The 21,699-nt window shown below is 37.5% G+C and overlaps 1 protein-coding gene across 4 annotated transcripts in view; it reads right to left on the reverse strand.

The window, feature by feature from the left end:
* GRID2 (glutamate ionotropic receptor delta type subunit 2) overlaps window positions 1–21,699 on the reverse strand; it is a 678,620-nt gene that overhangs the window by 174,293 nt on the left and 482,628 nt on the right. For all 4 annotated transcript variants that reach the window (XR_009114469.1, XM_058024557.1, XM_058024555.1 and 1 more), the window contains exon 8: window positions 21,146–21,265. Coding sequence is in view for 3 of the 4 variants with exons in the window: in XM_058024557.1 (XP_057880540.1) it covers window positions 21,146–21,265 (120 nt within the window). In the remaining variant the exon portion in view is untranslated. The remainder of the gene's footprint in view (window positions 1–21,145; window positions 21,266–21,699) is intronic.

Below are 21,699 nucleotides of genomic sequence, written 5' to 3' on the forward strand. Positions count from 1 at the left end.
GCAGATACAGACACACTTACTGCTGTAGAACTGACAATTCTTCCAGTTTTCTCTCCATATACAGCAGTTGTGTTGGCCTGTCTTTAACCCTTAGTTGTATGAATGCCTTAGTTGTAAAGATGGCCACTGCCAGGCATCCAAGGTTTTACTATATGCACAACAGACTTAACAGGTAACAGCTAATTATCAGGCAAGATAATTTCAGGCAATCAGCTCAGTTCCTTAAAGAGAATAAGAAAAAAAACCCCAATTTCTATTGAGGTGTTAAGCTGCACAGAAATTGAAGCACAGCAGAAGGACAAGAATAGGATTGATTAGAAGCTATGATATGTTCACAGATCATGCTGGGAATCTCTGGTAAGCACAATGCTTCTTTAATGCAAATCAATAATGACAGTCTGACGATGGCCCTTGAGAAAGGAAGTGCAATCAAGCTGCTGCTCCAAAAGACAGAGCCAGTCCAGCAGTGAGCTCACGGGCTCTCTCTTCACAGCATCTACAGGAGTGAGGAATTCATCTGACAATTAGAGCAGTTCAAATGATTTTTGCTGTTAAGTAGGCTGTGAAATTCAGGAAGGTATTCTGGGCTTTGCTTTATAATGGCACAATTACTCATTGACAGAGCACAGTGGCACCATTGTGGTGAGCTGCTAGCAAACATCAGCCTCATGAGCTGCAGATGATGCACAATTTGAACAGAAGTTGTAAAGTTTCCCCCAGATTGTCTTGGGACCTTCAAAAATCTACTTTCAGAGCCAGGAACTTTTGCAGTAGTTTTTTAGAGAAAGAAGTTAGAGAAGGAAGGCATGTATTTACCTCCTATCCCCCAGTCTTAGATGCTCATCTGTAATCACATAGGCTTCGCTCACCAAGGAACAGTAGGTGGGCGGTAATTTTTACAACGTTCACTCATTTATTTCAACACAGCATCTAGAGCGATTGGAATTGTAATGGAAAGGAGAAAAGGAAGCAAACTGCACCCCTAACAACCACACTTCTGTCTGAAAACAAGGATATCTTAAAGCTATTTCACTGAAATTCCAAACCTTGGCACACCGCTGGCAGGGAGCTTCACTCCTGCAGAGCAAGGAACAGATGGGGAGGGACGAGAGGGCTCACACTGGCACTTGTGAGCGACTCACGGCCATTAGCTGGCCCTGTCCTTCTGCCCCCGGACCTGATCAAGTGTGGGGAGGAACAGGAGTCAGGAGGGGCAGCTCTGACACCACTTCAGACAGGTGCAGTGGGAATGGTTCAAATCAATTTGTTGAGGCCAGGCCCTCATATTGTGAAGAGTTGTGCAAAGAACGGCGCGATGCCCGAAGCAGCTGGAAGGAGCTGAAAGCTTTCTAGGACAGCACTGACCCTGATCTCTGCACACCATGGGTCTTCACTGAAGGAAAGAGGCAAGGAGAGAGCAAAGTTAATTATTGCCTCAAGGACTAAAACCCGCTCTGTGTGACTTTTGAGGCTCAGGGCTACAGCTTCCCATTGGTTTTTCCAACGTACTACACCAGCTTTCATCTGGTGAGGCTTCTAAAGATGCCAGATGACAGTCAGTCAGACACTCAGCTTCACAGGAAATTGTGTTGCTACCAAAAAACCACATTTTCTTTAAAGCAGGTACTTTTTTCAAATCCAAACACAACCAGACAAATAACTAAAAAAAATCACAAATTAATATATAAGTACTTAAAATTCACATGGATAAATCATCCTTGGAACTCAACTGAGCATACATTTCAGAAGATTTTGTTAAGTGGAATAAATACCAGTAAGTTGTAAAAATGTCTCAGATGTTATTACTTCTGCATCTAAATTTAGAAAACTAACTCTTTAATTTTCCATATAAATCTAAGCACTTTCATCTTATGATATGCTTAAGACTCTTAGCTCCCAATAACTTTATAAATTTAGACATCTAACCCCTACTAAGGAAAAACAACTTTCCATGCTTCTAGAGCTTACATCAAGTATAACTTAGTTTGGAAATAAATTTCCCTCTCTGAGGAACAATCATATAAATAAAATTAACATACACATATTTATTCACATTACACACTTAAAAATTACATTTTTAGTCCACTGCTTTATCTTACGATCTTAAATTTTAATGATTAACTTTTTTTTTTTTTTTTAATTAACGATGTTAGATAAATATCCTACAATAACAAAGAATGAGAACTTTTTCTGTGTGGGCTTTATTATTTAGTGTCAAATCCACCAGACCATTTCAAAAGTACCATAAAGAGCCATCCACAAAAACTTAGGCCTAAAGAGGCATGCATATATACATATATATATATATTCTAAAATATATAAATATATAATGGCTTTAAGCATTTTTTCTGAATTTTCTTCAGATAACTTAGTCTCGTTGGAATTAAAAAAAAAGGAATTAGGCATTTCAGCAAAAAGTATATATATTAAAAAAATATATATATTTATGTATATATGTCTCTGTGTGTGTGAAGAATTCTTCCTAGCTTACATGAAGATACAGTTTACAGTGAAAAGAATCTATACACAGAATAACTCAAGCCAATAGAAAAATCAATCCAATATGCTAAAAATAAAGCATGCAGTCTAATGAATCCACTAATGCTTAAACATCAGGAATAAAGTTTGAAGTGTAAAGAATAAGAAGTACTACATGGCTGAAAAATACCAAATACAAAGCAAGATTGAAATGAGCATAATAAGTGATATCCAATCACGACCAGGGACCAGACCATGACTTAAGAGCATAAAACAGAATCATCTCCTCCTCATAAATCTGTTGTAAGGACTCATGGTATTTCTAATTAACTGCTCCATCAAAGCCTAAAACAAAAAATAAAAGGCAAGTGACCCTCTTCTCATTTCCCATCCAAGTCACTTGGTTCATTAAACACTTACATTAGAGTGATAAAAGTCTGGTGAGTGATTCATTCATTTATCAGATGAAGAAGAAAATACAATTTGATAGCTTCCCAGAGTCTATCTATCATCATGTTAGGGAGGGACGAACAGAAGAAAAAACTGATGACAAGAATATTAAGAGTTAAGAATGTAAGGACAAACGTGCTGGAGGTTAAGAAGAAAAGAGGAACCTAGAGGTAAAATGGCTCCCTGTGAAGCCATTAATCTCAGAAGTTAAACCACAGGCACAATTTCCTACGACTGTCTCAGCATAATGGATTCATTATTGCTATAAATACTGTTGATGGTGATGCTCTGCCTTTACATGGGCACTTGGGAAGAGAGGAGCTGGGGTGACTTTCCATTCAAAGAGGGCTCAATGACAAGGATAGGAATAAAAACTAAGAAAGGCCAATAATATGTGTTAATGCCCACAAGCAACCTATGAGTCTTTTGCAGACCTGAAGCGAGCAATCCCTTTTAGGATCCTAGGCACCCTATGAAACAGAGATTTACAAAAGATATAGGATCTTCAGGAGGGAAAAGCTCTGGAGCTTTAGAAATAGATAGAAAGAACTGAGGTCAGAAGTCCATCTCACCTTTGGGGAATTCAGGATATCTGAACATTGTGTATTTGAGGCCAGTTAATCTATTCTCCTACAGAGAGCTCTGGGGTCCAGGGCTTTATAGGAAAACTGTAGGCCAGCAGCTATGTGTGCATGCACCTGCAGGTATCTATGTGTATGCATATAAACATTAATGAGCTTCTTTCTGAACTCAAAACTGAGCTTGGCCAAAAAGCTTTCTCAGCTACTCCAGGTTTTCCTACTGCTCTGTGCTTTAAAAGAAGGGTACAATTTAAAGACACTACATCTACTTCTACATAAATAACATATACACATAGTTAAAAATTACAAGCAGGCACTATGCTGGGAATTCTTTTCATTTGTTGAATTGCAGGGAGAAATCTGAGGGCAGTGGCAAAAGCTACAAATAAATTTTTCTTTCCAATTAGTTTTCCAACTTCTTAGGAAGTCAACAGATGAAACTGAACAGTGAGCTTCTAACTGTAAGGAGGAGCAGAGCAGATATCTGTATCCAGCTTTTGGCATTTCACACTAACCACGTGAACTTGGAACATTCAGACAGCAAAATCAAAGGACAGACAACACAGAAAGCCAGCACAGGCAGCAGCCATATTCATTCCTTGCCCACACTTCTCCCAAAACAATGCTTTTTTACTCTAAATTCTTCTTTTCCCACATTGTCAATGATACAAGAAAAAGAACATCCTTACTGTTCCATCACCGGACATAGAAACTAAAAATGAAGATGAAAAGATGTATTGTTATTCCACAGCATTACTGAAGGGCTTCTTCCTACCACTCACCTTGAGCTCCTGCGTGCTTGCCGCTGTCAGCCTCCAAGAGGTGACTGCTCAGACTAGTCAAATCCCAGACAAAGAGAAATGGAGACATGCAGAAATGCCAGCCAGGTTTGTACTTTTAAGTTAAAATCTGGCCTTTCTACTAATACAGAAATTGTCTGTAGAGAATTGCAGCTAGCTGTGAGGCTGTCTCCTTCAAAAATGCAGTAGGGATAGGACGTATCCCACAAGACTGACTTGAAATAACAGCTACACAAGAAAGAAGGCAGGGAACTGCGTGGCAGCCCCGAGGCACTTCACAGCAACTGTGTACCAAGATTGCTGCATCAAATACATTGCATTTTTAAAATGTGTCATGATTCCTCTTTTTTGCTATGTTGAAAGAGATATGATTGTTTCCCCTTTCAGTAAAGACATAGGCAAAAAATTTAATAACTCTGTCTGAACCTGGTTCTTGAACTGTTTTTGCTCCTTCTAATTTCCTGCCGGAGTAGGTAGTCAGTTTGCAAGGTGACATTTGCAGAGGCTCCTTATGGATTGATTGGCTAAACTGCTGGGAAGCCAAGAGAATTCACACAGAGAACGACCTTGGTTTATTATAAAGTCAGACCTGCTGATGCTGCCATGCGCCAGAAAAGTCCAAGCATTCCCCGTGCATTTCTCAGAGAGGGCCACTGATGGATGCAGATCACAAGCAGGACAGCAAACAAGGCTGGATGAACTGCAGAGTTCCTAAAAACCCTTGAGTGAAAACTCAGGTCATGCTGCTGCCTACTGAGTGCTAGACAGGAAAGGAAAAAAGCAATCTTTTCCTGGAAGACATCCTGCACAGCAACAAAGAGCTGCTTGGAGGGTGACAGTGACTTCAGGCAGTAAACGTGCAAATCCCCTCCCTTTGTGAGCATTGGGAAGCTCTCCTTCCCTATCATCACCTCCCTTTCAGACTTTGTCAAGAAAAGTTCCAGTGCTCTTGGCATAGTTCAAACTTTTAACCACTGACATACCTACTCCTCCATCCTTTCAGCCTAGTGGCACTTGCCACATTTGCATTTCGTACAGAAAAAGTCATTGCTCTGGATAAAAACATCTAACATGGATTATTAACTTTTTGATTCTACCAATAACAGCCATTTGTGCTTTAAGTATTTCTCAGTACAAAGAATCATCTCTGTGCTTTGAAAAGACAACAGATGCTGAACTGCTTGCGTGGCTCTGGACGTGTACCACATTTCTGGTTTCTTTCATTTCTTTAGCTTAAAGAAACACATTGTCAAAAGACAAGATTTACTGGTTTATTTTTTGCCATTCACTCCTTTCTAAGTATTGCCATAATATAGACATCCTGAAATACACAGCGAAACATAACTCATCAAAAAGATCCCTCTGGGAGTTGCAAGTTATACATACAAAATACATGTCATTTCTAAATTATGGTCCCTCCTGCAGTATAAACTCCCAGCCTTCCTGAACCAATAATGCTATCATTGAAGAATTTGTTTGATTACTTTGAAGCAAAATACAGGATTGACTGAAGTTATACTACACTCTCTGATTTAACTTAATCAGATTTAATCATGGCATGGAAATCAAACCTCATGTTTTTGTGAGGTGTTTCATAAAACTGTTCATAATAGCACACAATTAAAAAAATCAGTCATGGTTTATGGCTCCATGTATGACTTCTCAGTTCTCCCAAATATTAGGGATCAACTCAGGGGTAACTCAGGGAGCTTGCAAATCTAGATCTTCTTTTCATAGAGTTTTGGAGGAGCAAAGTTTTCATAAGCTTTGAAAGAAAACAGTTGAAATTAGCTAACAAATATCCCCAGATGTCTTCTGCTGTTTGAAACTGTCTTCAAGGGCACTACTCCTGTCTTCATGTGTTAGATGAAGATTACTTGTTAACACATGCCCCTGAATTGGCTGCCTAAAACTGACAGGTTTTAATAAAATAGTGACTAGGCAATTATTCCCCTAAGAAGTTAAAACATTAGCTTTGTCACTGCTCACAAAACACAGACTTTGTTTAAATATTTTAAACAAATATTTAAAAATATTCTTATATAATTATAGAAAGTAATATATTGTCAAGATTGTTTTATAAGCTTGAATATTCAAATAAACGTTCCTAAACACATATGACCACACATCATAGAATAAACCAGTAAGCTCACTCACAAACAAGCTGAAATAAATTGTACAGCCATCAAAACTTCATGGATAATTATTAATCCACAATATCCAACTTGCTATGATTTCCTGGCAAAAAAAAACACCGTCAACAAAGGAAAAATCCTTTTTGCTGTTCAGTTAAGGTTTGTGAAAAAGAGGCCAGTTTTAACTCTCACCAAGAGAGGGCAGTGACATATCTCAAATTATTAGAAGATCCCATTCAAGAGCCATATACCTTTATAGCAGGCATGATAGCAAATAATCTCTGCAGACATTTCATTTTAAATTCTGTGGAGCATTCAGCTGATGCTGTATTATTTTTAATTAACACCCTCCCACCCTTGAGTAACTGTACTATAGTGTTTGGAGAAAATAGAAAGAGATTGTGGATAAAACTGTGAGTCCTTATGAAGTAAGATGATTTTTTTTCTCTTTTTCAAGCAGGTTTTTCAAAGCAGAAATACCTGTCTCCTACTATGAAACACTTTAACAGCAGTGTGTAAGCTTTATTTTCAGTTTTAATTGACTTCTCCAGAAGGTGAGAATTTTGCCATCTAGTTCTATCCCATACTTGCTATTCTCTCAAACCCCAAAATGGCAAGTCAGAGGCTTTTTTTTGTTGCCAAGTCTTAAAGATGTTGTTACAGGTAAGCAGCTGTACTATGCTGCCCAGGATGAGTGATTTTTTTTTTTTTTTTAAAGGAGGTGAGTATACCCATTTTTTTGCTCAAGGTTATTGCAAGACTCGGCTTTTGAAACCTAAATTGTCCTACTCCAAACCCTGTAATTAACATGTGCCTTAAGTCTATTATTTTTGGTCTCCAAACAACTGCAATATCTTCAAGTTCATGGCCTCTTGCACAGCTACTGCTATCCCCAAAGTTCAAAAAATGCAGCTGACAAAAAGTCAGCACCTTTCTCTTTTTCACAGCCTTTCAGAGAACAGATGTAGTCCAGAGGAAAATTTTTTGTCTTCTAAAGAAAGACTTTGGGTTTATGTTCAACAGAATGTAAGAGCAATCACACACAAAACCTGTCCAATCTGAAACATGGTTGAGTATGATTTTCTTTGCAATTTTCAAGGCATCTTTCAAAGGTATGGAAAAGAGAGGGAAAAAGAGGGAGAGAGACAGACAATTCCTTTTATCTATAGTCATTGGAGGTTTAGAGCAGTTGGAACTCCTTTCTGAAAGTGAATTTAACTAGATCAGATGCTTTTACATGGCTTTTTCTCAATTTCTAAGCCAAATGGAATGAATAAGAAGACATGAAATTAAATAATGATGAGGACAAACATTTCTTTAACAAGGTATCATAACATTCTCTTATTGATATTTTCTTCATTGATGTTTTAATTTCCTCTTGCAGAAATAATTTGTCTCAATATGCTAGAGTGTCACAACAAACTAGAAAGCAGCTTCTAATGACTAATGGAATGACTGACAATTTAGAAATTACAAACCTGTTAGAAAAGAGCTTAGAAGGAATATATAATGGGAACCAAACAAAAAGATTTGGAGGAATTGATCTGTAATAATTATGGAGCATCATGTTACATACCAAGCACATTAGAGAAAAGGGGATGAGGTCCACTGTCTGAAAAACTTCAACAGAATTTCTTATTTACACTTCCTATCATGTCTGCCATCACATCCCATAGATACACCCACACCCTGACACCTCTATTGTAAAAGCAGCACAAAAATATCCACCACAAAATCAGCTTGGTGTTGAATTCACTCCCCTTCAGACTGAGCAGAAAGGCTTCAGTATGTACAGATGCCCAAAGCATTTGTATTCAGTGCACCAGTCCTTGTTTAAGGCAATCTGTTGGTGGCCTACAGTCACAGAGCACATAAAGATTATTTTCTCATGTGGGAAGATATCCATCACTTACTTGGTCTTGTCATTCTTGCTTTCCTGCAGACACAATAAGTAGCAAAGCTAAAAGCAAGCGGGGTGTAAGGTCTTCAGCAGTAAGGTGAGTAGAGAGGACAATAACTTTCACACACTGTTCTGTGTACAGCAAGCCCCAAGGCCAAACAGAGAAATCAATTCAGCTATCCAGAATCAAGTGCATCAAGAGACTCACTGAGACTTTACTGGAGATCAAACAAGCTGTGAATTATTCCAGTCTTTCAAACATATTTGGAGAGGCAATTTATGACCATATAGATGCTGTGGAAATCCAATTTACTTCAGTCTATACTTGACCAAAAGTCTGTCCTTCAAAATCTTTCTGCTAGCATCTGAACATGCTGGCAATCCAAGTTCTGTGGACTGAGATTTACTGGGTAAAATATTTCTATGTATCATTACCATCATAGAAAAAATAGTTCACCTTATCTGTGCCATGATAAAAAACTGCCACAGATAATATAAAAATCCATTCACTTTGGTTTTCCAAATTGTAGCCTCATTCTGGAATAAATTTTGTGGAATTACACCCACTGACTCCCAGCACTAGCTACCATGTCTCTGTGAACAGAACTGCTCTGATATTAGGCTGGAGCCTCTCTCTAACTCAAAGCTTAGACAACCTCCTGTAACCTTCTCTGAGCAGGTTTTCTGGAGTGCAAATGAACTTTTCATCTTTTCTAAGGCATTGCCTACACCACTGCAGCAAAGCACACAATTCTCAGACTTTATTCTTTGCTAAGGAAACATCACTTGTGACGCACTTTGCGAGAAAAGCAGGCCCCAACCTCAGAGGCAGAACTTGTAATTTGTGGAAAATAAATGAAATGAGGGAGCAAGAAACACAGCCACAGCAGCAGGTCTGGATGGCTGGTCCAGGGATTGCAAGGCAAGATAGGAAAACAGTTTATAAGGTTGTTCAACCACTGTGGCATGAGTGGAACTGATACTCCATTTAAATAGCTTATAGATATTCTGAAAAAATGGCATTAATTGGCACTGTTCCAGGAAGTGGTAGGAATGGTTTAATAATAGATTTATGCTATTTAACTGGATCTTAATTAAAAGACTTATTTTCTTACTTTATATTTAGACAAATATTTGTCTCAAGTAATATAATACACAGCTTAAAATAAACTGACTAATGGAAACTCAGACATGCACATTCAATGGGAGAATCACACATTTTATCAGTAGTTTATACATTTGGAGACCTAAGAGTGTATACATTTGGAGACCTAAGAGTACCTGAGTTATAATTCAGAATACAAATGTTTAGAACACTGAAACCTTCTAGAGCCAAACTGAGGCAAAACTAGCATGAAGGCTTTCAAAGAAAATGTATTCTTTTCAAACACAATCAAGTTATAATGCAAAATCAGTAGAAGTGTAGATAAACTGAATGTTGCATTAAAATATTCATATAAAACACTTATGGCTCATTATTAAGGCACTCCATTAGAATGCATACTTTAAATCAGATTTTTATGAGCTCCAAGTACATTATTTATTATAGAAGTGTGTTTAAAACAAACAAATAAAACCCTAAAATCAAATCCAGCATTTCAGAATAAGAACTTTGTGATAAGGTTCAGAAGCAGACTGGTTGGGCACTGATCAGGAAAATATGCTAAAGCTTCTAGCTTAAATTGAAATTATATCAACTGAAATGTTGTTTTGGGTTTTTTTACTCCAATATATAAATTTTGATACATTATGTTGCATTTTTCTAAACCAAGTAAAAAGAAAATTATATATATGAACTAAATTAATTTGAGCTCAAATTTCAACAGAACACCTGCAGTTTATCCCATTCTATCCTTCTATGTTTACACAAAAAAGATATTTTTTCCACTGCTACACTTCAGGAAGAAATGTCTGTAATATTTTTCATAGGTTTTGAGAAATGGAGAGAAGTAGTGTTGGAATAATGATGAGATTATTTTCTAACTGACTTCTGCCACAGGTGCTAAACATACTTTTCTTAATTCCTAAAAACATGTTTATCCCCATTTGCTTCCAGCCTAAAGAGTTTCAAAGCTGTGTGAGTGCATACAATTTCCTCAAAACCCTTATTTTTTAAATAGTGGTTCTATCAAATAAAATTAATTCTGTTTATCAAAATGAAAACGTAAATTGCTTGAGACCTCATCCATTTCACTTTTTCTATTACTCTTGCTGCACATTTTAAAGCAGGAGTACATCATGACAAGAATATTTATTATTAAAATCTATTGTAACTTACCCTTTGATTAAGGCATTATATCATAACTTTAGAACAGGCAAAAATCTGAGCACTGTAATTTTAAGGCTGAATCATAAAAATCTTCCAACACTATGAAGGAACTATAAATATTATGAAGTCATTGAAAGCTTCATCATCCTCATTTTTATTATTTGCAAAGATCTCAAAAGGTACAAAGAGGTGTCCCCAAACAGTTCCACAGAGGTAACTTTTTATCTCTGGAAATCACTTTTATAATTCTTTTAATTGCAGGATACAGCTGTGACCACTTTAGGGGGAAACGCATCTCAGCATTACCATAAATGCAATATTGAGACAAAATGACATCTCACTTCTGCTCCTGAAGTTATTTTAGCAGAGAAGAAGACTTAACTAAAAATTTGTACTTTACAAATAGATTTATGCATAGTAAACTCTGCCACATTTTGAAATATATGAGCTGAGTTATGGAGTGGGAAACTACAGTACATTATAAACATGATACAAATCCAAACTGAAGCCACAGGGGTGGTTCTCTCTGTCTTCTCAAATGTCACCATTTATTTCTTATTGGTCTTAAAGCCACCACAACTAACAAAGATTTACTGTACTTCCAACTGTGTCTTGCTAGCAACACTGGAATGCAATTTCCACTCTCTGATGTGTCCTTCCTGCTCTTTCTCTGTAGCAACCATTGTACCCATGCGCATTTTCTGGTCCAGCCCAAAGATGAGACTCCCCATGGACTCAAGCTGTCCTCTCTGGTGGGCTGCACCTGCTCTCATCAGGACACAGCTGACCCTTGACTCTTTGCCAACACAACACTTTCTGACTCTTGCCTATATACGTGTGCATCCTTCTGATGAATTTGGGAGCTTTAGCAGCTTCATGGAAGTTTTCACATTTGTGCCTTCTGTTAGTCTTCTCCTACAGCTCTGAAGGCTGAGGGTGGTAGATATTACACACACACCATACATATAAAAATAGATGTGTAGTGGGTGTTTTCAGTGGAAATCTATAATCACCATTTCCCAATCAGCTTATGACCCGTCTAGCTCTTCTAGATCCCACAATCGGCATGGAGAGGACTAAAGGGATTAAATGTCTGTGTTTGGATTCTCCCTCCTTCAGTGGAAAATCTCACTGAAGATTTATGGCCCAGAGGTAAAGGTCTTTGGGCTTACCAGGGTTCTTTAACTCATTGCAGGAAAATAGTGCCTACTGATATCAACAAATTATCATTCAGCATCATAGGCAATGAAATATATTCTTTCCACAAAACAAACACAAAAAACAAAAAAAGAAAAAAAAACAACAAAAACCCCAACTAAACAAAAAGTTTCAAACAACCCAACCAAAAAATCCTCCCAAACCAACCACACATACACCCAAAGATATCTCCACCACAAAACCTCCAAAACAAACAAAAACCAAACCAACTTTTGACTTTGATACATATAAATAGTCAATTTCTAAAAAGACACATTTCTATGGTTTTCTGCTAATAGAGTATCTTGTAACAAAGAGATCTTGCTGCAAAAAATGTACTTTAAATTTGTACCAGCAAAGTTGTGATTAATATGAGCATTCTGGGCCTTTCAGATGCACTACAGGGGCTCATCCTACTTATCAGTCTACAGACCACAGATACTTCAAGGAGAAGCCCTCCAAAAAACATGCAAGTTAGAAACAATTTATTGAAAGGTTGGACCAGATAATCTTTGAAGTCCAGCCTGGACTGTTGTACAATTCTATGATATATATTACCATGGGATATGGTTGGCAGAATGCAGCAGGCCATATAATTGTGTCAGTCTTGGCTTGTGGTTCTTTAAGAAAAAGACAATTTATCAAATGCAAATCCTGTGAAATGGCCCAGGTAGCCAATAAGGCTGATGGTCTTATTGGGCATCCTGCCTTTTTCAGCAATAATGTGGCCAGCAGGACCAGAGCAGGGATCCTGCCCTTTCTACTCAGTGCTGGTGAGGCCACATCGCATGTACAAGGTTCAGTTTTGGCCTCTCCCTACAAAAAAGACACTGAGATGCTGGAGAGTGTCCAGAGAAGGACAGAAAAGCAGGTGATGTGCTATGAAAAACACAAGTGTTATAACTTAGGGAGCTGGGGGTGTTCAGCCTGGGGAAAGGAGGCTCAGGGGAGACCTCATCCCTCTCTACAACTGCCTGAGAGGAGGCTGCAGGGAGATGGAGGGTGCCGCTGAAAGGATGGTAAAGCACTGGGACAGGCTGCCCAGGGAAGTGGTGGAGCCACCATTTCTGGAAGTGTTCAAAAAGCACATAAATATGCTGCTTGGAGACAGGGATTGGTGGTGGACTTGGCGTTGGACTCAATGGTCTTAAGGGTCTTTTACAGCCTTGACAATTTTATGACTCTAAATCTGTGTAGATCTACTTTCACACATTATGGATTAAGATCTGGATTACAACCACAGATATGTATCAGCCCTCGCAATGGTTTGTACTGAGCCCTTAATTCTGCGAACTGAGCCCTTCACCACCCTCAAAAGTCAAAATTTAATGACCCATTTCATACTATCATCACTTCATGCCTTCTGTTAAAAGAAGCAGTTCAGTTTTTTAACATTGCTCTCTCCTGTCTGCACGGTTCTCCAACTATTAGGAATTTTTGAGTAGGATACCCAGATTGCATACAAATTTGGGTGGAAATATATAACTTACCAGAGATATAGTTATTATCTCCCTCTTCACATGACAAATTAGCTACAACACCCTCATTCTTTTGGATTAATGGAGGGTTAAATACACATTACTTTTTTTTATTCCTGGAAAATATATGTTTGTTCCAGTTAGAAGCATTTCTGAAATGAAGTAATTTTCACCAGATGATAGTCTTGATTGAAAATAAAGCAGCTCTAAAGAGAAAAAGACAAGCATTAAAAACTTTAATTCTGAAAATAAACTATAATTAATTGAGAGTGTCCACCTTAAAACAAGTAATTCCAAGTTGAGCTAAGTGTTTTATCCTATTAATTTCAAGGATGATGAACCACATTCTTGAAGCAGCACCCACTGAGTAGTCTCTTAAAGGTGACGAGAAGTCCCTAATGGGATTTCCAAGATCACACAGAAGCATTACTGCCTGAGAGGTCAATGAAGCATTAAGTCCATTCTTAAATAATACACAGTTCCTTCTGACATTATTCAAAATGTCATTTTTGAGGCACTTCAAAGTTTCCAAGCACTTCAGATCTCTGAAGAGAGTTACAAAGCTAATTTGCTCAGTGGAAGCGTTTGAGGATAAAATTCAAAACTTGCCAGCCAGTCCTGCAGATCCATGTTCTTGAGTAGCTTTCACAGTTACTCAAGCAGAAGAAAAAGCCACTAAACCATAGGAAAGGTATTTCAAAAGTGGCCCAACCAGTCATACTGAAAACTGTAAAAGGTTCTGCCAGTATCAAGCTCAGAAAAACAAAAGTGATCTAACCCCTTGGCCTAGTTAACTGTGAGCAGTTCAAGAGGAAAAGAGGAATCCAAAATGAAGGAAAAATATTTAATGGACCCAAATCAAGTTTTACGCACTACATAAAACTGATCAACATGCAAATCCAGGTTTTTTTTTTCCAATGTAGATATTAAAAACCCACCACACAATTTCTGCTATTCAAAATTTTCCAGGAAAAGAAAAAACATCTCTGCCGCAAAAATGACTGAAATTCTGTGTCATTCTTTGCTCTTATGTCCATTTTGAAGCACCGAATAATCACACAGGAGCCTCTGTGGTTAGGCACTTGCCTGACAGCATCAACAGAAAACAGGAGTTGCTGTTCTCAGGTTTTTTTAATTATTATTAATTTTTGACTGATCTTTCTCAAGTTTCCATTGTCATAACAAGATATGAAAGGAAATTAAAAACACAGTTTGAAAGTGGAAAATATTTCTCCTGTTCTTTGCTGTCAAGACAACTATATTTTCTGCAGGAGATGGGTAAAACATAACCTCTTTTCCAGATGAACAGAAATGAATAAAATGCATGCAACTATATAATTTAAAGAGCATAAAAAAGATTTGTCTCCCCCTGATGAAAGCAATCAGTCAAAATAGGCAGTTCCCAATGCACTGAAAATATTTTTCAGTAAGAACATTCTTATCAGCTTTGACAGGACTGAATATTCTGAGCAAAAGAGAGACGAGCTCATCCCTGCCAAAACTGTGAAGAGAAACACTACAGAGCACCAAGGTCCCAAGGGGAATTTCTGCTTGACATCAACACTTCTCTGCAGGGTTCCATTGCATTCCTCCCCTTCTTCCATCCTGCATTTTCCCTTTCTCCCCACACTGTTCCTAATGCAGGAGCATGCCCCTCTTGACTCCAGAGTGCTGCAGTTGTTCAGAGGCTTGAAAGACTCATATTTTTCAAAATCATCTATAGCCCTGTAAGTCACTGTTAAGGGCCATCCAACCTGTGAGCTGGAAACTGGAAAAACCCAGATCTTAATTATTTGAGAGGAATTTTTACTGAGCACTTGTTCTAGACCAGGGGCTCTTGACACCATTAATATTACAGGCTAAAATTCTCTTTTTTACAACACACTAGAACTCAGCAGACATGACTGACTGTTCTGGTAAGAAGAAATAGGTGGGATAACACCTGTATAGCTAGCTTACTGTGCTTGCCTTGGGTTTGTGGGTATTAGTTTGGAGTTTGACTTCTGGGTCATTTTGGTCCTACACCTGATCCTGGCTCTTATGGATTCAAGATGGATGTTTTGCTCCACAGGTGAATAATTCATGTGGAATGTGTTGAGTTGTAGCAACTCTGCTCTGCATTTATCAGAATCATGACTTGAACCTTTGTCTTCTGTGTCCCTGGGGCAGCATCCACCAAGCCACCAAATCCATCTCTGGCTTCTTTACTTTGCACTTATCACAAGTAATGAAATATTCATCCAAAGAGCCCAGGATCAGGGCAGACAGCTGGACAATCCAGCACAAAAATTGGATTTCACTCCCCCCATCTGAATCAGAGTCCAAAAGCTGATAAATTCTCCAAATGGTACACTACTGATTACTTTGAGTCAGTCAGCCTCTCTCTCTGCATCTTCAGATTTTAAAAGAAAATGCTCCTTTCAAAAGAAGAAAGAATGTTTTTAAAGAACCTTTAAATCTTTTTGAATTCAAAAATACAATTATGGATGGATACTTTAATTTCTTTTTCTGTTATAGTCAAATACGCAATTTGTTTGGCTTTTAATCTAAGCAGAAGTACAGTTCCAAGTAAAACACAGTTCTCTATTAACTCTAGTTTTATTGTGATGGCAAGCAAATCCTCAACATTTTGCAGCCAAATTAAATTTCACTAAGATTGGACAAAAGATTTTCAGAAGCCACCAGAAAGTAAAGTATCAGTCACTGTGTCTTAATCAATTTACTGCATAGCACTAAATGTAGGGAGGAAATGCTACCCATCAGCAGGCTTACAGCAAAATTTAAGTTCTGTGCTGAACCAGAACAGCCAGTCTTGGTTCACCAACATATTTAATTACCTCTTTACTTTTAATATTAAGTAGCTAATTTCATTTCTAGAAGGGTGTTTAATTATTTAAGGTTGCTTTAGAAAGACCATCATGGTGGTGCTGTGCCAGGTCCACCTTCTCCATCAATACTAGAGATTGCAAAGCAGTTAGACACAGAAACTTTTATTTCAACTCACTAGAAAATACACCATCAATAGTGTCTCTCTAAATCACAAGGATGTCTTTCAGTCACATCATAAATTGCAGGTCAACCTTTAGAAACATCTGCACAGGTCACAGCTTAAAGCATCAGGAGGTGATACAAATATATTTTTAAAGTCACATTACACAGCTCTACCTTGATCATGCTCACAAAGAGACCAGGTGAAACCATCATTTACCTCAAGTGGCTTACCAAGAAGCTAACTGAGAAGGAAATACTTCATATTTGGTTATTGGATGGGGTTAGCTAGCAAGCGTTGGCAGAGCTGTATAACTGCTCTTTTTGCCTAATGCCAAAATAATGGATATAAAGGATGCAGAAAATAAGTTTTAACTTTGTAAGAATAGAAATCAACTTCCTGAAGATCAAAATATATGCTTGGAACATTGCTCCATGATTCAAGTGTAAGAAAAAAAATATAGCATATTAGAAAGAAATATCACTACTGTGATCAACAAGTCTTTTCAGACGAAGTGGAAATAGCAATTATTTTAAGAGAATGAAAAAATGCAAACCAGCTTTCCCATCTCTGAACAAATAGCACAACTATAGAGTGTTAACCCTTAATTGTCTGTGAAATGAAAACCTGCATGCATTGACTCTGCAGGGAAGGTCCTGCAACTTGCACTGGCAGAAGCAGAGAGGAAAAATGTAGAAACCTGTTAGACAGGTTTCAATCCCTTTCACATGAGATGCTTGAAAAATCCTTGAGACAATCAAATCAAAATGCTTTAAGACTGAACCCTATAATCCTAATGGATGGCTAAATCCAAATGCAGATGGCTCAAAGCATCCTGGGTTACCCTGCTGCCCCACCAAGGCTCCCTGTTTTCCTGCAGGCTCACAGCTCTATCCTTCCTCCAAGGCATCTCTAGCTGTCCTGAACGCAAAGGAAACCTTGCCATGGACATCTTGGTGCAGACAGGAATTGATGCAAGAGCCTAGTACATCATCTTGCTCCCTCACTGGGAGGAAATAACCTAAAACATCTTCAGAAGAGAAGAGAAACATGCAGGAGGAGGTTGGTGTATGCTAATATGGATAGGGAGCTAAAGCAAAACACATCACCATCTTCAAATGCCCACCTGTGGTAGAGAAAAGCAGTGGGGGAACAGAAAGAAAGTCCTCTAAACTTCAAATGTCAAACAGAGCCTTTGAAGATGAGCCCATTCTGAATTACAAGGAGCACTGTAAGAAACATGAAAACCACTTTATTTCTGCAGTGCTGTTTTCTACACCACTGAGATGTAAGACAGTACTCAGAGCTATCAGCTTCCTTTTGTTCATTTGTTTGTTGGATGGTTATTCACAGGAATGGCAGCTTTTATTTCAGCAGTAGAGATAAAAGTATTGCACCGAAATTTAAATGTCAAAGAATACATACTCAAATGTCAAATACCAACAGACAAATGCCAACAGAGAAATGTCAGAAATACACCCATGTCTCCCACTGCATATAACTACATCTGCACAAAGGTAAGCCACAACACGGTGTGTAAAACCGAGAGTTTTTCTTCAGTTCCTTTGGGGTTGTAATACCACTGGTGTCAATAAAATCAGTACCTGGCAGCAGTCTGAGTGTATTACTCCAAGTACTTGGCTCTGGCAAAAAGTGCAAGCTAACTGATCCATGGTCTGCAAGGTGATGGATAACATTTACAGTCACCAGTGTACAAAACTACTATTTCAGGCAAATCCCACTCCAGGATTTGCTAACTTGTCACTAGGTGACAGAGCCCAGCACAACGATCTTTCACAGGGATTCTCCCACTGCTTTTCAGGTATGATAGTAACCCATGAAAGCTGGGTTACTATCATACCTGAACAGCAGTGGGAGGAAGGAGAGGATGTGAAGACAGTTTTTCCTAGATACGTGGCCTAATTTGACCAAATAAACCAGACATAAACATGAATTTTATGTGTATCCTAAACTATTTGCTTTCCTGGTGTCCTGGGAATAATCACCTACGAATATAAGTGAACTTTGCAGTAGTATAAATGACTGCAGAACCCAAGCAGAACAGATTTCAAGCAGAAATTCTCTTTGCAATTCAATTTTCTCTTGAGAAATTCAAGTGCATTTTAAAATCTTACTTTCTTTATTAAAATCAATTGACTGTTCCTCAGGAAAACAAAATAGCAATTCTTTAAACAATTCACTTGGTTGGAATCTCTGGTCCCAATGACTTCAATGGGCCTTTTGTAATGATTTTACCCTTCATTATCTCTTATAAAAGTACTTGAAAATATGTTGATTAGGGAAGATGCATTAGCTTAGAAATTTCAGTCACTCTGCTAATTGCAGCTGCTTCTACTAGGGTTGAGAAATAAAAATGCTTAGGTTGTTCTGCAGTCAGATCACTAAATACATGAAAATCTGAAGTGTACTTTAATTAGTGTAGTTAACAAAAATATATCTGACTCCTGTTATTATTGTCATTTGCTTCCAACACTAGTAGCTCATACACTGTAAAGCAAATCTTAATCCAAGATAAAAGATGTGAATTTTTGTCAAATAGTAAAATCCCCTAAAAATTTTCTTCTCTGTCTCTGAAGTGATTGTTTTGAGAACCTTACCTTGATTTTTTAACTCTTTGACAATGACTAGAAATTAATTTTAAATTGTTTTCTTACTCCATTTATTGCAAAAATTTGAAATAATTATTGGAATTATTTTAAAGAAACTTCTGAGAACAATTATCACATTCTCATAATATATAGAGAACTTTCCTTCTAAAGAAAATTTTTCTGTACACTTTTTTTTAAAGGTTTCTCTGGATTATTGAGTGCTGTTTAGGAAAAAAAATGAAACTGTTTTAATTTGTTCTGCTCTGGACCCTCCAGAGCAGATCACAAACCTCCACAGAGAAGCATTTACTGTCTTTTCCACCAAGAAAATTTTCTTATAGTATCTAAATTTAATTTTAAATGCTCATCTTGGCAAATGTAAAAAACGCCACATACTTTTAGCATCTTAATTTTAAACTTTGCTTTTCTCCTCAACAGGATTGTATGAGGCTGAGTTTCATAATCTAATTATATTGGGAGCAAAGCTCTATTCTCTTTGACCAACTCCAAATCCATTTCCCTCAAAAGACAGTGAATTTCTCTTTGTTCTGTAACTATCATAAAGAGCAAACAAGGAAGGTTCAAAAGACCTGTTTGTGTTGCCCCATTGTTTTACACAAGTTAGGTGTGACCACAGTCATTAATATCTGTTCTAAAATCAAACTCTACCATAGCTTAAATTAATAGTACAATTCTAAACACAATCAAAAAAGAGTTAGAATAGTCAGGAAGTTTTTTGTACTTCTATATTTCCAAGATCTTTGTGCAAGTCTCTCTTTCTTTTCTATCTTTTTGGGAATGAAAGAATACAGCTTAGTGCTTCACTCAGGCATTCACCCAGACAGGCCTGAAGTCAAAAACAAACCAGTCAAAGTCAACCAAATAAATTAAATGAAGAGACATAGATTTGTCTTAGGAAGGCAGCTCTAAGGAATAAATAGCTCCTCAGTGCATAGCATGGAAAATAAATCAAAATATGTTGAAACATCAGAATTTAAATGTAAGGGAATAAGGACTTAGCCAACATTCTGGTCTCCAAAGACTCTCTGTAAGGTACCTCCAAATATCAACCAGATCCAGTTCTGTCTAGTTTCTGAAGCATCTGTCAGGACCTCTGCACAAGGTGGCATAACTATAGGCCCATGTGTACATTAGGGTATTGGCAAGAGATGAAAGAGCACAAACAGAATAACAATTCTGATGGATAGTGGAGGAGAAAGTTCAGTTTTTAGACACTTTACACTTCTTATTTATCTCTTCCTTCTTTCAGCATACTTATCTGTTGCTCCAGAAGGTATGCAGGCAAATGATGCACTTCATCATGAAGTGACACTTACACATGGACCCACTTTACATATATTAAGAAAACACTCTCATTTCCTTTCAATCACTTCATGTTCCTCCTATACAAAAGCCAGTACGATGTGATACACTAAATGAAGAGATCTCAGAATTTTTCAGGAACTATGTCTTTGAAGGAGAGTTGCTCCTGGAAAAGCCTATTAGTATTTTGTTTACCTGTGAAGTGCCATATGATTTTTGCCATACCAGATGAGCAGTTTTTCAAAGTTAAGGCTATTCATTGCAAATAGAGACATGTTTCCACCATTTGTTACACAGGACTTAAATTTAGTTTTAAACTGGCAAAACTCACATACCAAGAAAGAGTAATTCTGCTGGACAGAAATGCTATTCCCTGTAAAAATGTAAGTCCTTTGGACTGTGTCTGGCAGTTGAGTACATAACATTAACTTAATCTGTAAAAGTTAACTGCTATTAAAACACCATGTATTTATTTCATGAAGAGGCTATAGAAATTGTATCTATTCTACAAGAGAATTTCTCTTTCCATTGCTATGAATTTTAATCATCTAGCAGGTGGGGCATCCCACTTTGACCAAGTATCAGGGACCAGTCTGGGTGCTCTAAACATTATTCAGTGTAAGATATGCTATTTTGGACAGGGCTTGTATGGGTTAAAAACAACAGCTTTCACTGGTCTTTTGGGACAGTCCATCAGTAGCTTAACACATTCTGCATTACAAATGGTATCTTGATCAACACAACCTGCTCCAAGATCAATTTGAAATCATGAAATAGATGACCATCTCAAAGTTCAAAGCTTTTCTCCTATGTCTTACTCCTTTCACAATACAGAACACCATGTTATCTGCCGCCAAATGCTTTTCTATTAACATGGAACACAAGAAATGTTTTGAAAAGATCAGCAATCTCTTATTTGAATACATGTAGCCTTACCTTGCGGATGCCTCTGCCAAGATCTTCTCCATAGTTTGTCCCCAAAATTTCAAAATGCACATTGGGATTCCCCCCATTTTCTGCAAATTCCAGTTCTCCAGTCAAGCCATTTACTCCACCCTATTGGAAAAAACAAAAAGGAAAATTGACTGAAAACTTCTAAGTGAGTAATTGTAACAACTTTTAGTTTCTTGAAGGTCTTCATGCGCCAGCTATGCAGAATAGATAGGTAACGACCAGAACTAGGATAGTTTTCCAAAGACCATGGTTCCCTAAAAATTCTGAAGCTTAAATTATTCCTGCATCAGAATGAAGTTCTTTCCAGAAGAATTAAACTCAGCAATGCTAAGCAGAGTCAATACAAACAAGTCTTACTCTTAGCATATTTGCTAAGACTCCAATTTTTGCTCTTCGACTCATCAGCATGTATGTATGGACACTCCAACAAATTAAAAAAATAAAAACTAGTTTTTTGCAAAGAAGTTTAGTGAAAGCAAAGCTAAACACATATAAGAAATTGCACAAAAATGAGTTATGTTTGTTGATCTTTTTCC

This window comes from Melospiza georgiana, chromosome 5 (assembly GCF_028018845.1).
Source record: "Melospiza georgiana isolate bMelGeo1 chromosome 5, bMelGeo1.pri, whole genome shotgun sequence".
Taxonomy (NCBI): domain Eukaryota; kingdom Metazoa; phylum Chordata; class Aves; order Passeriformes; family Passerellidae; genus Melospiza; species Melospiza georgiana.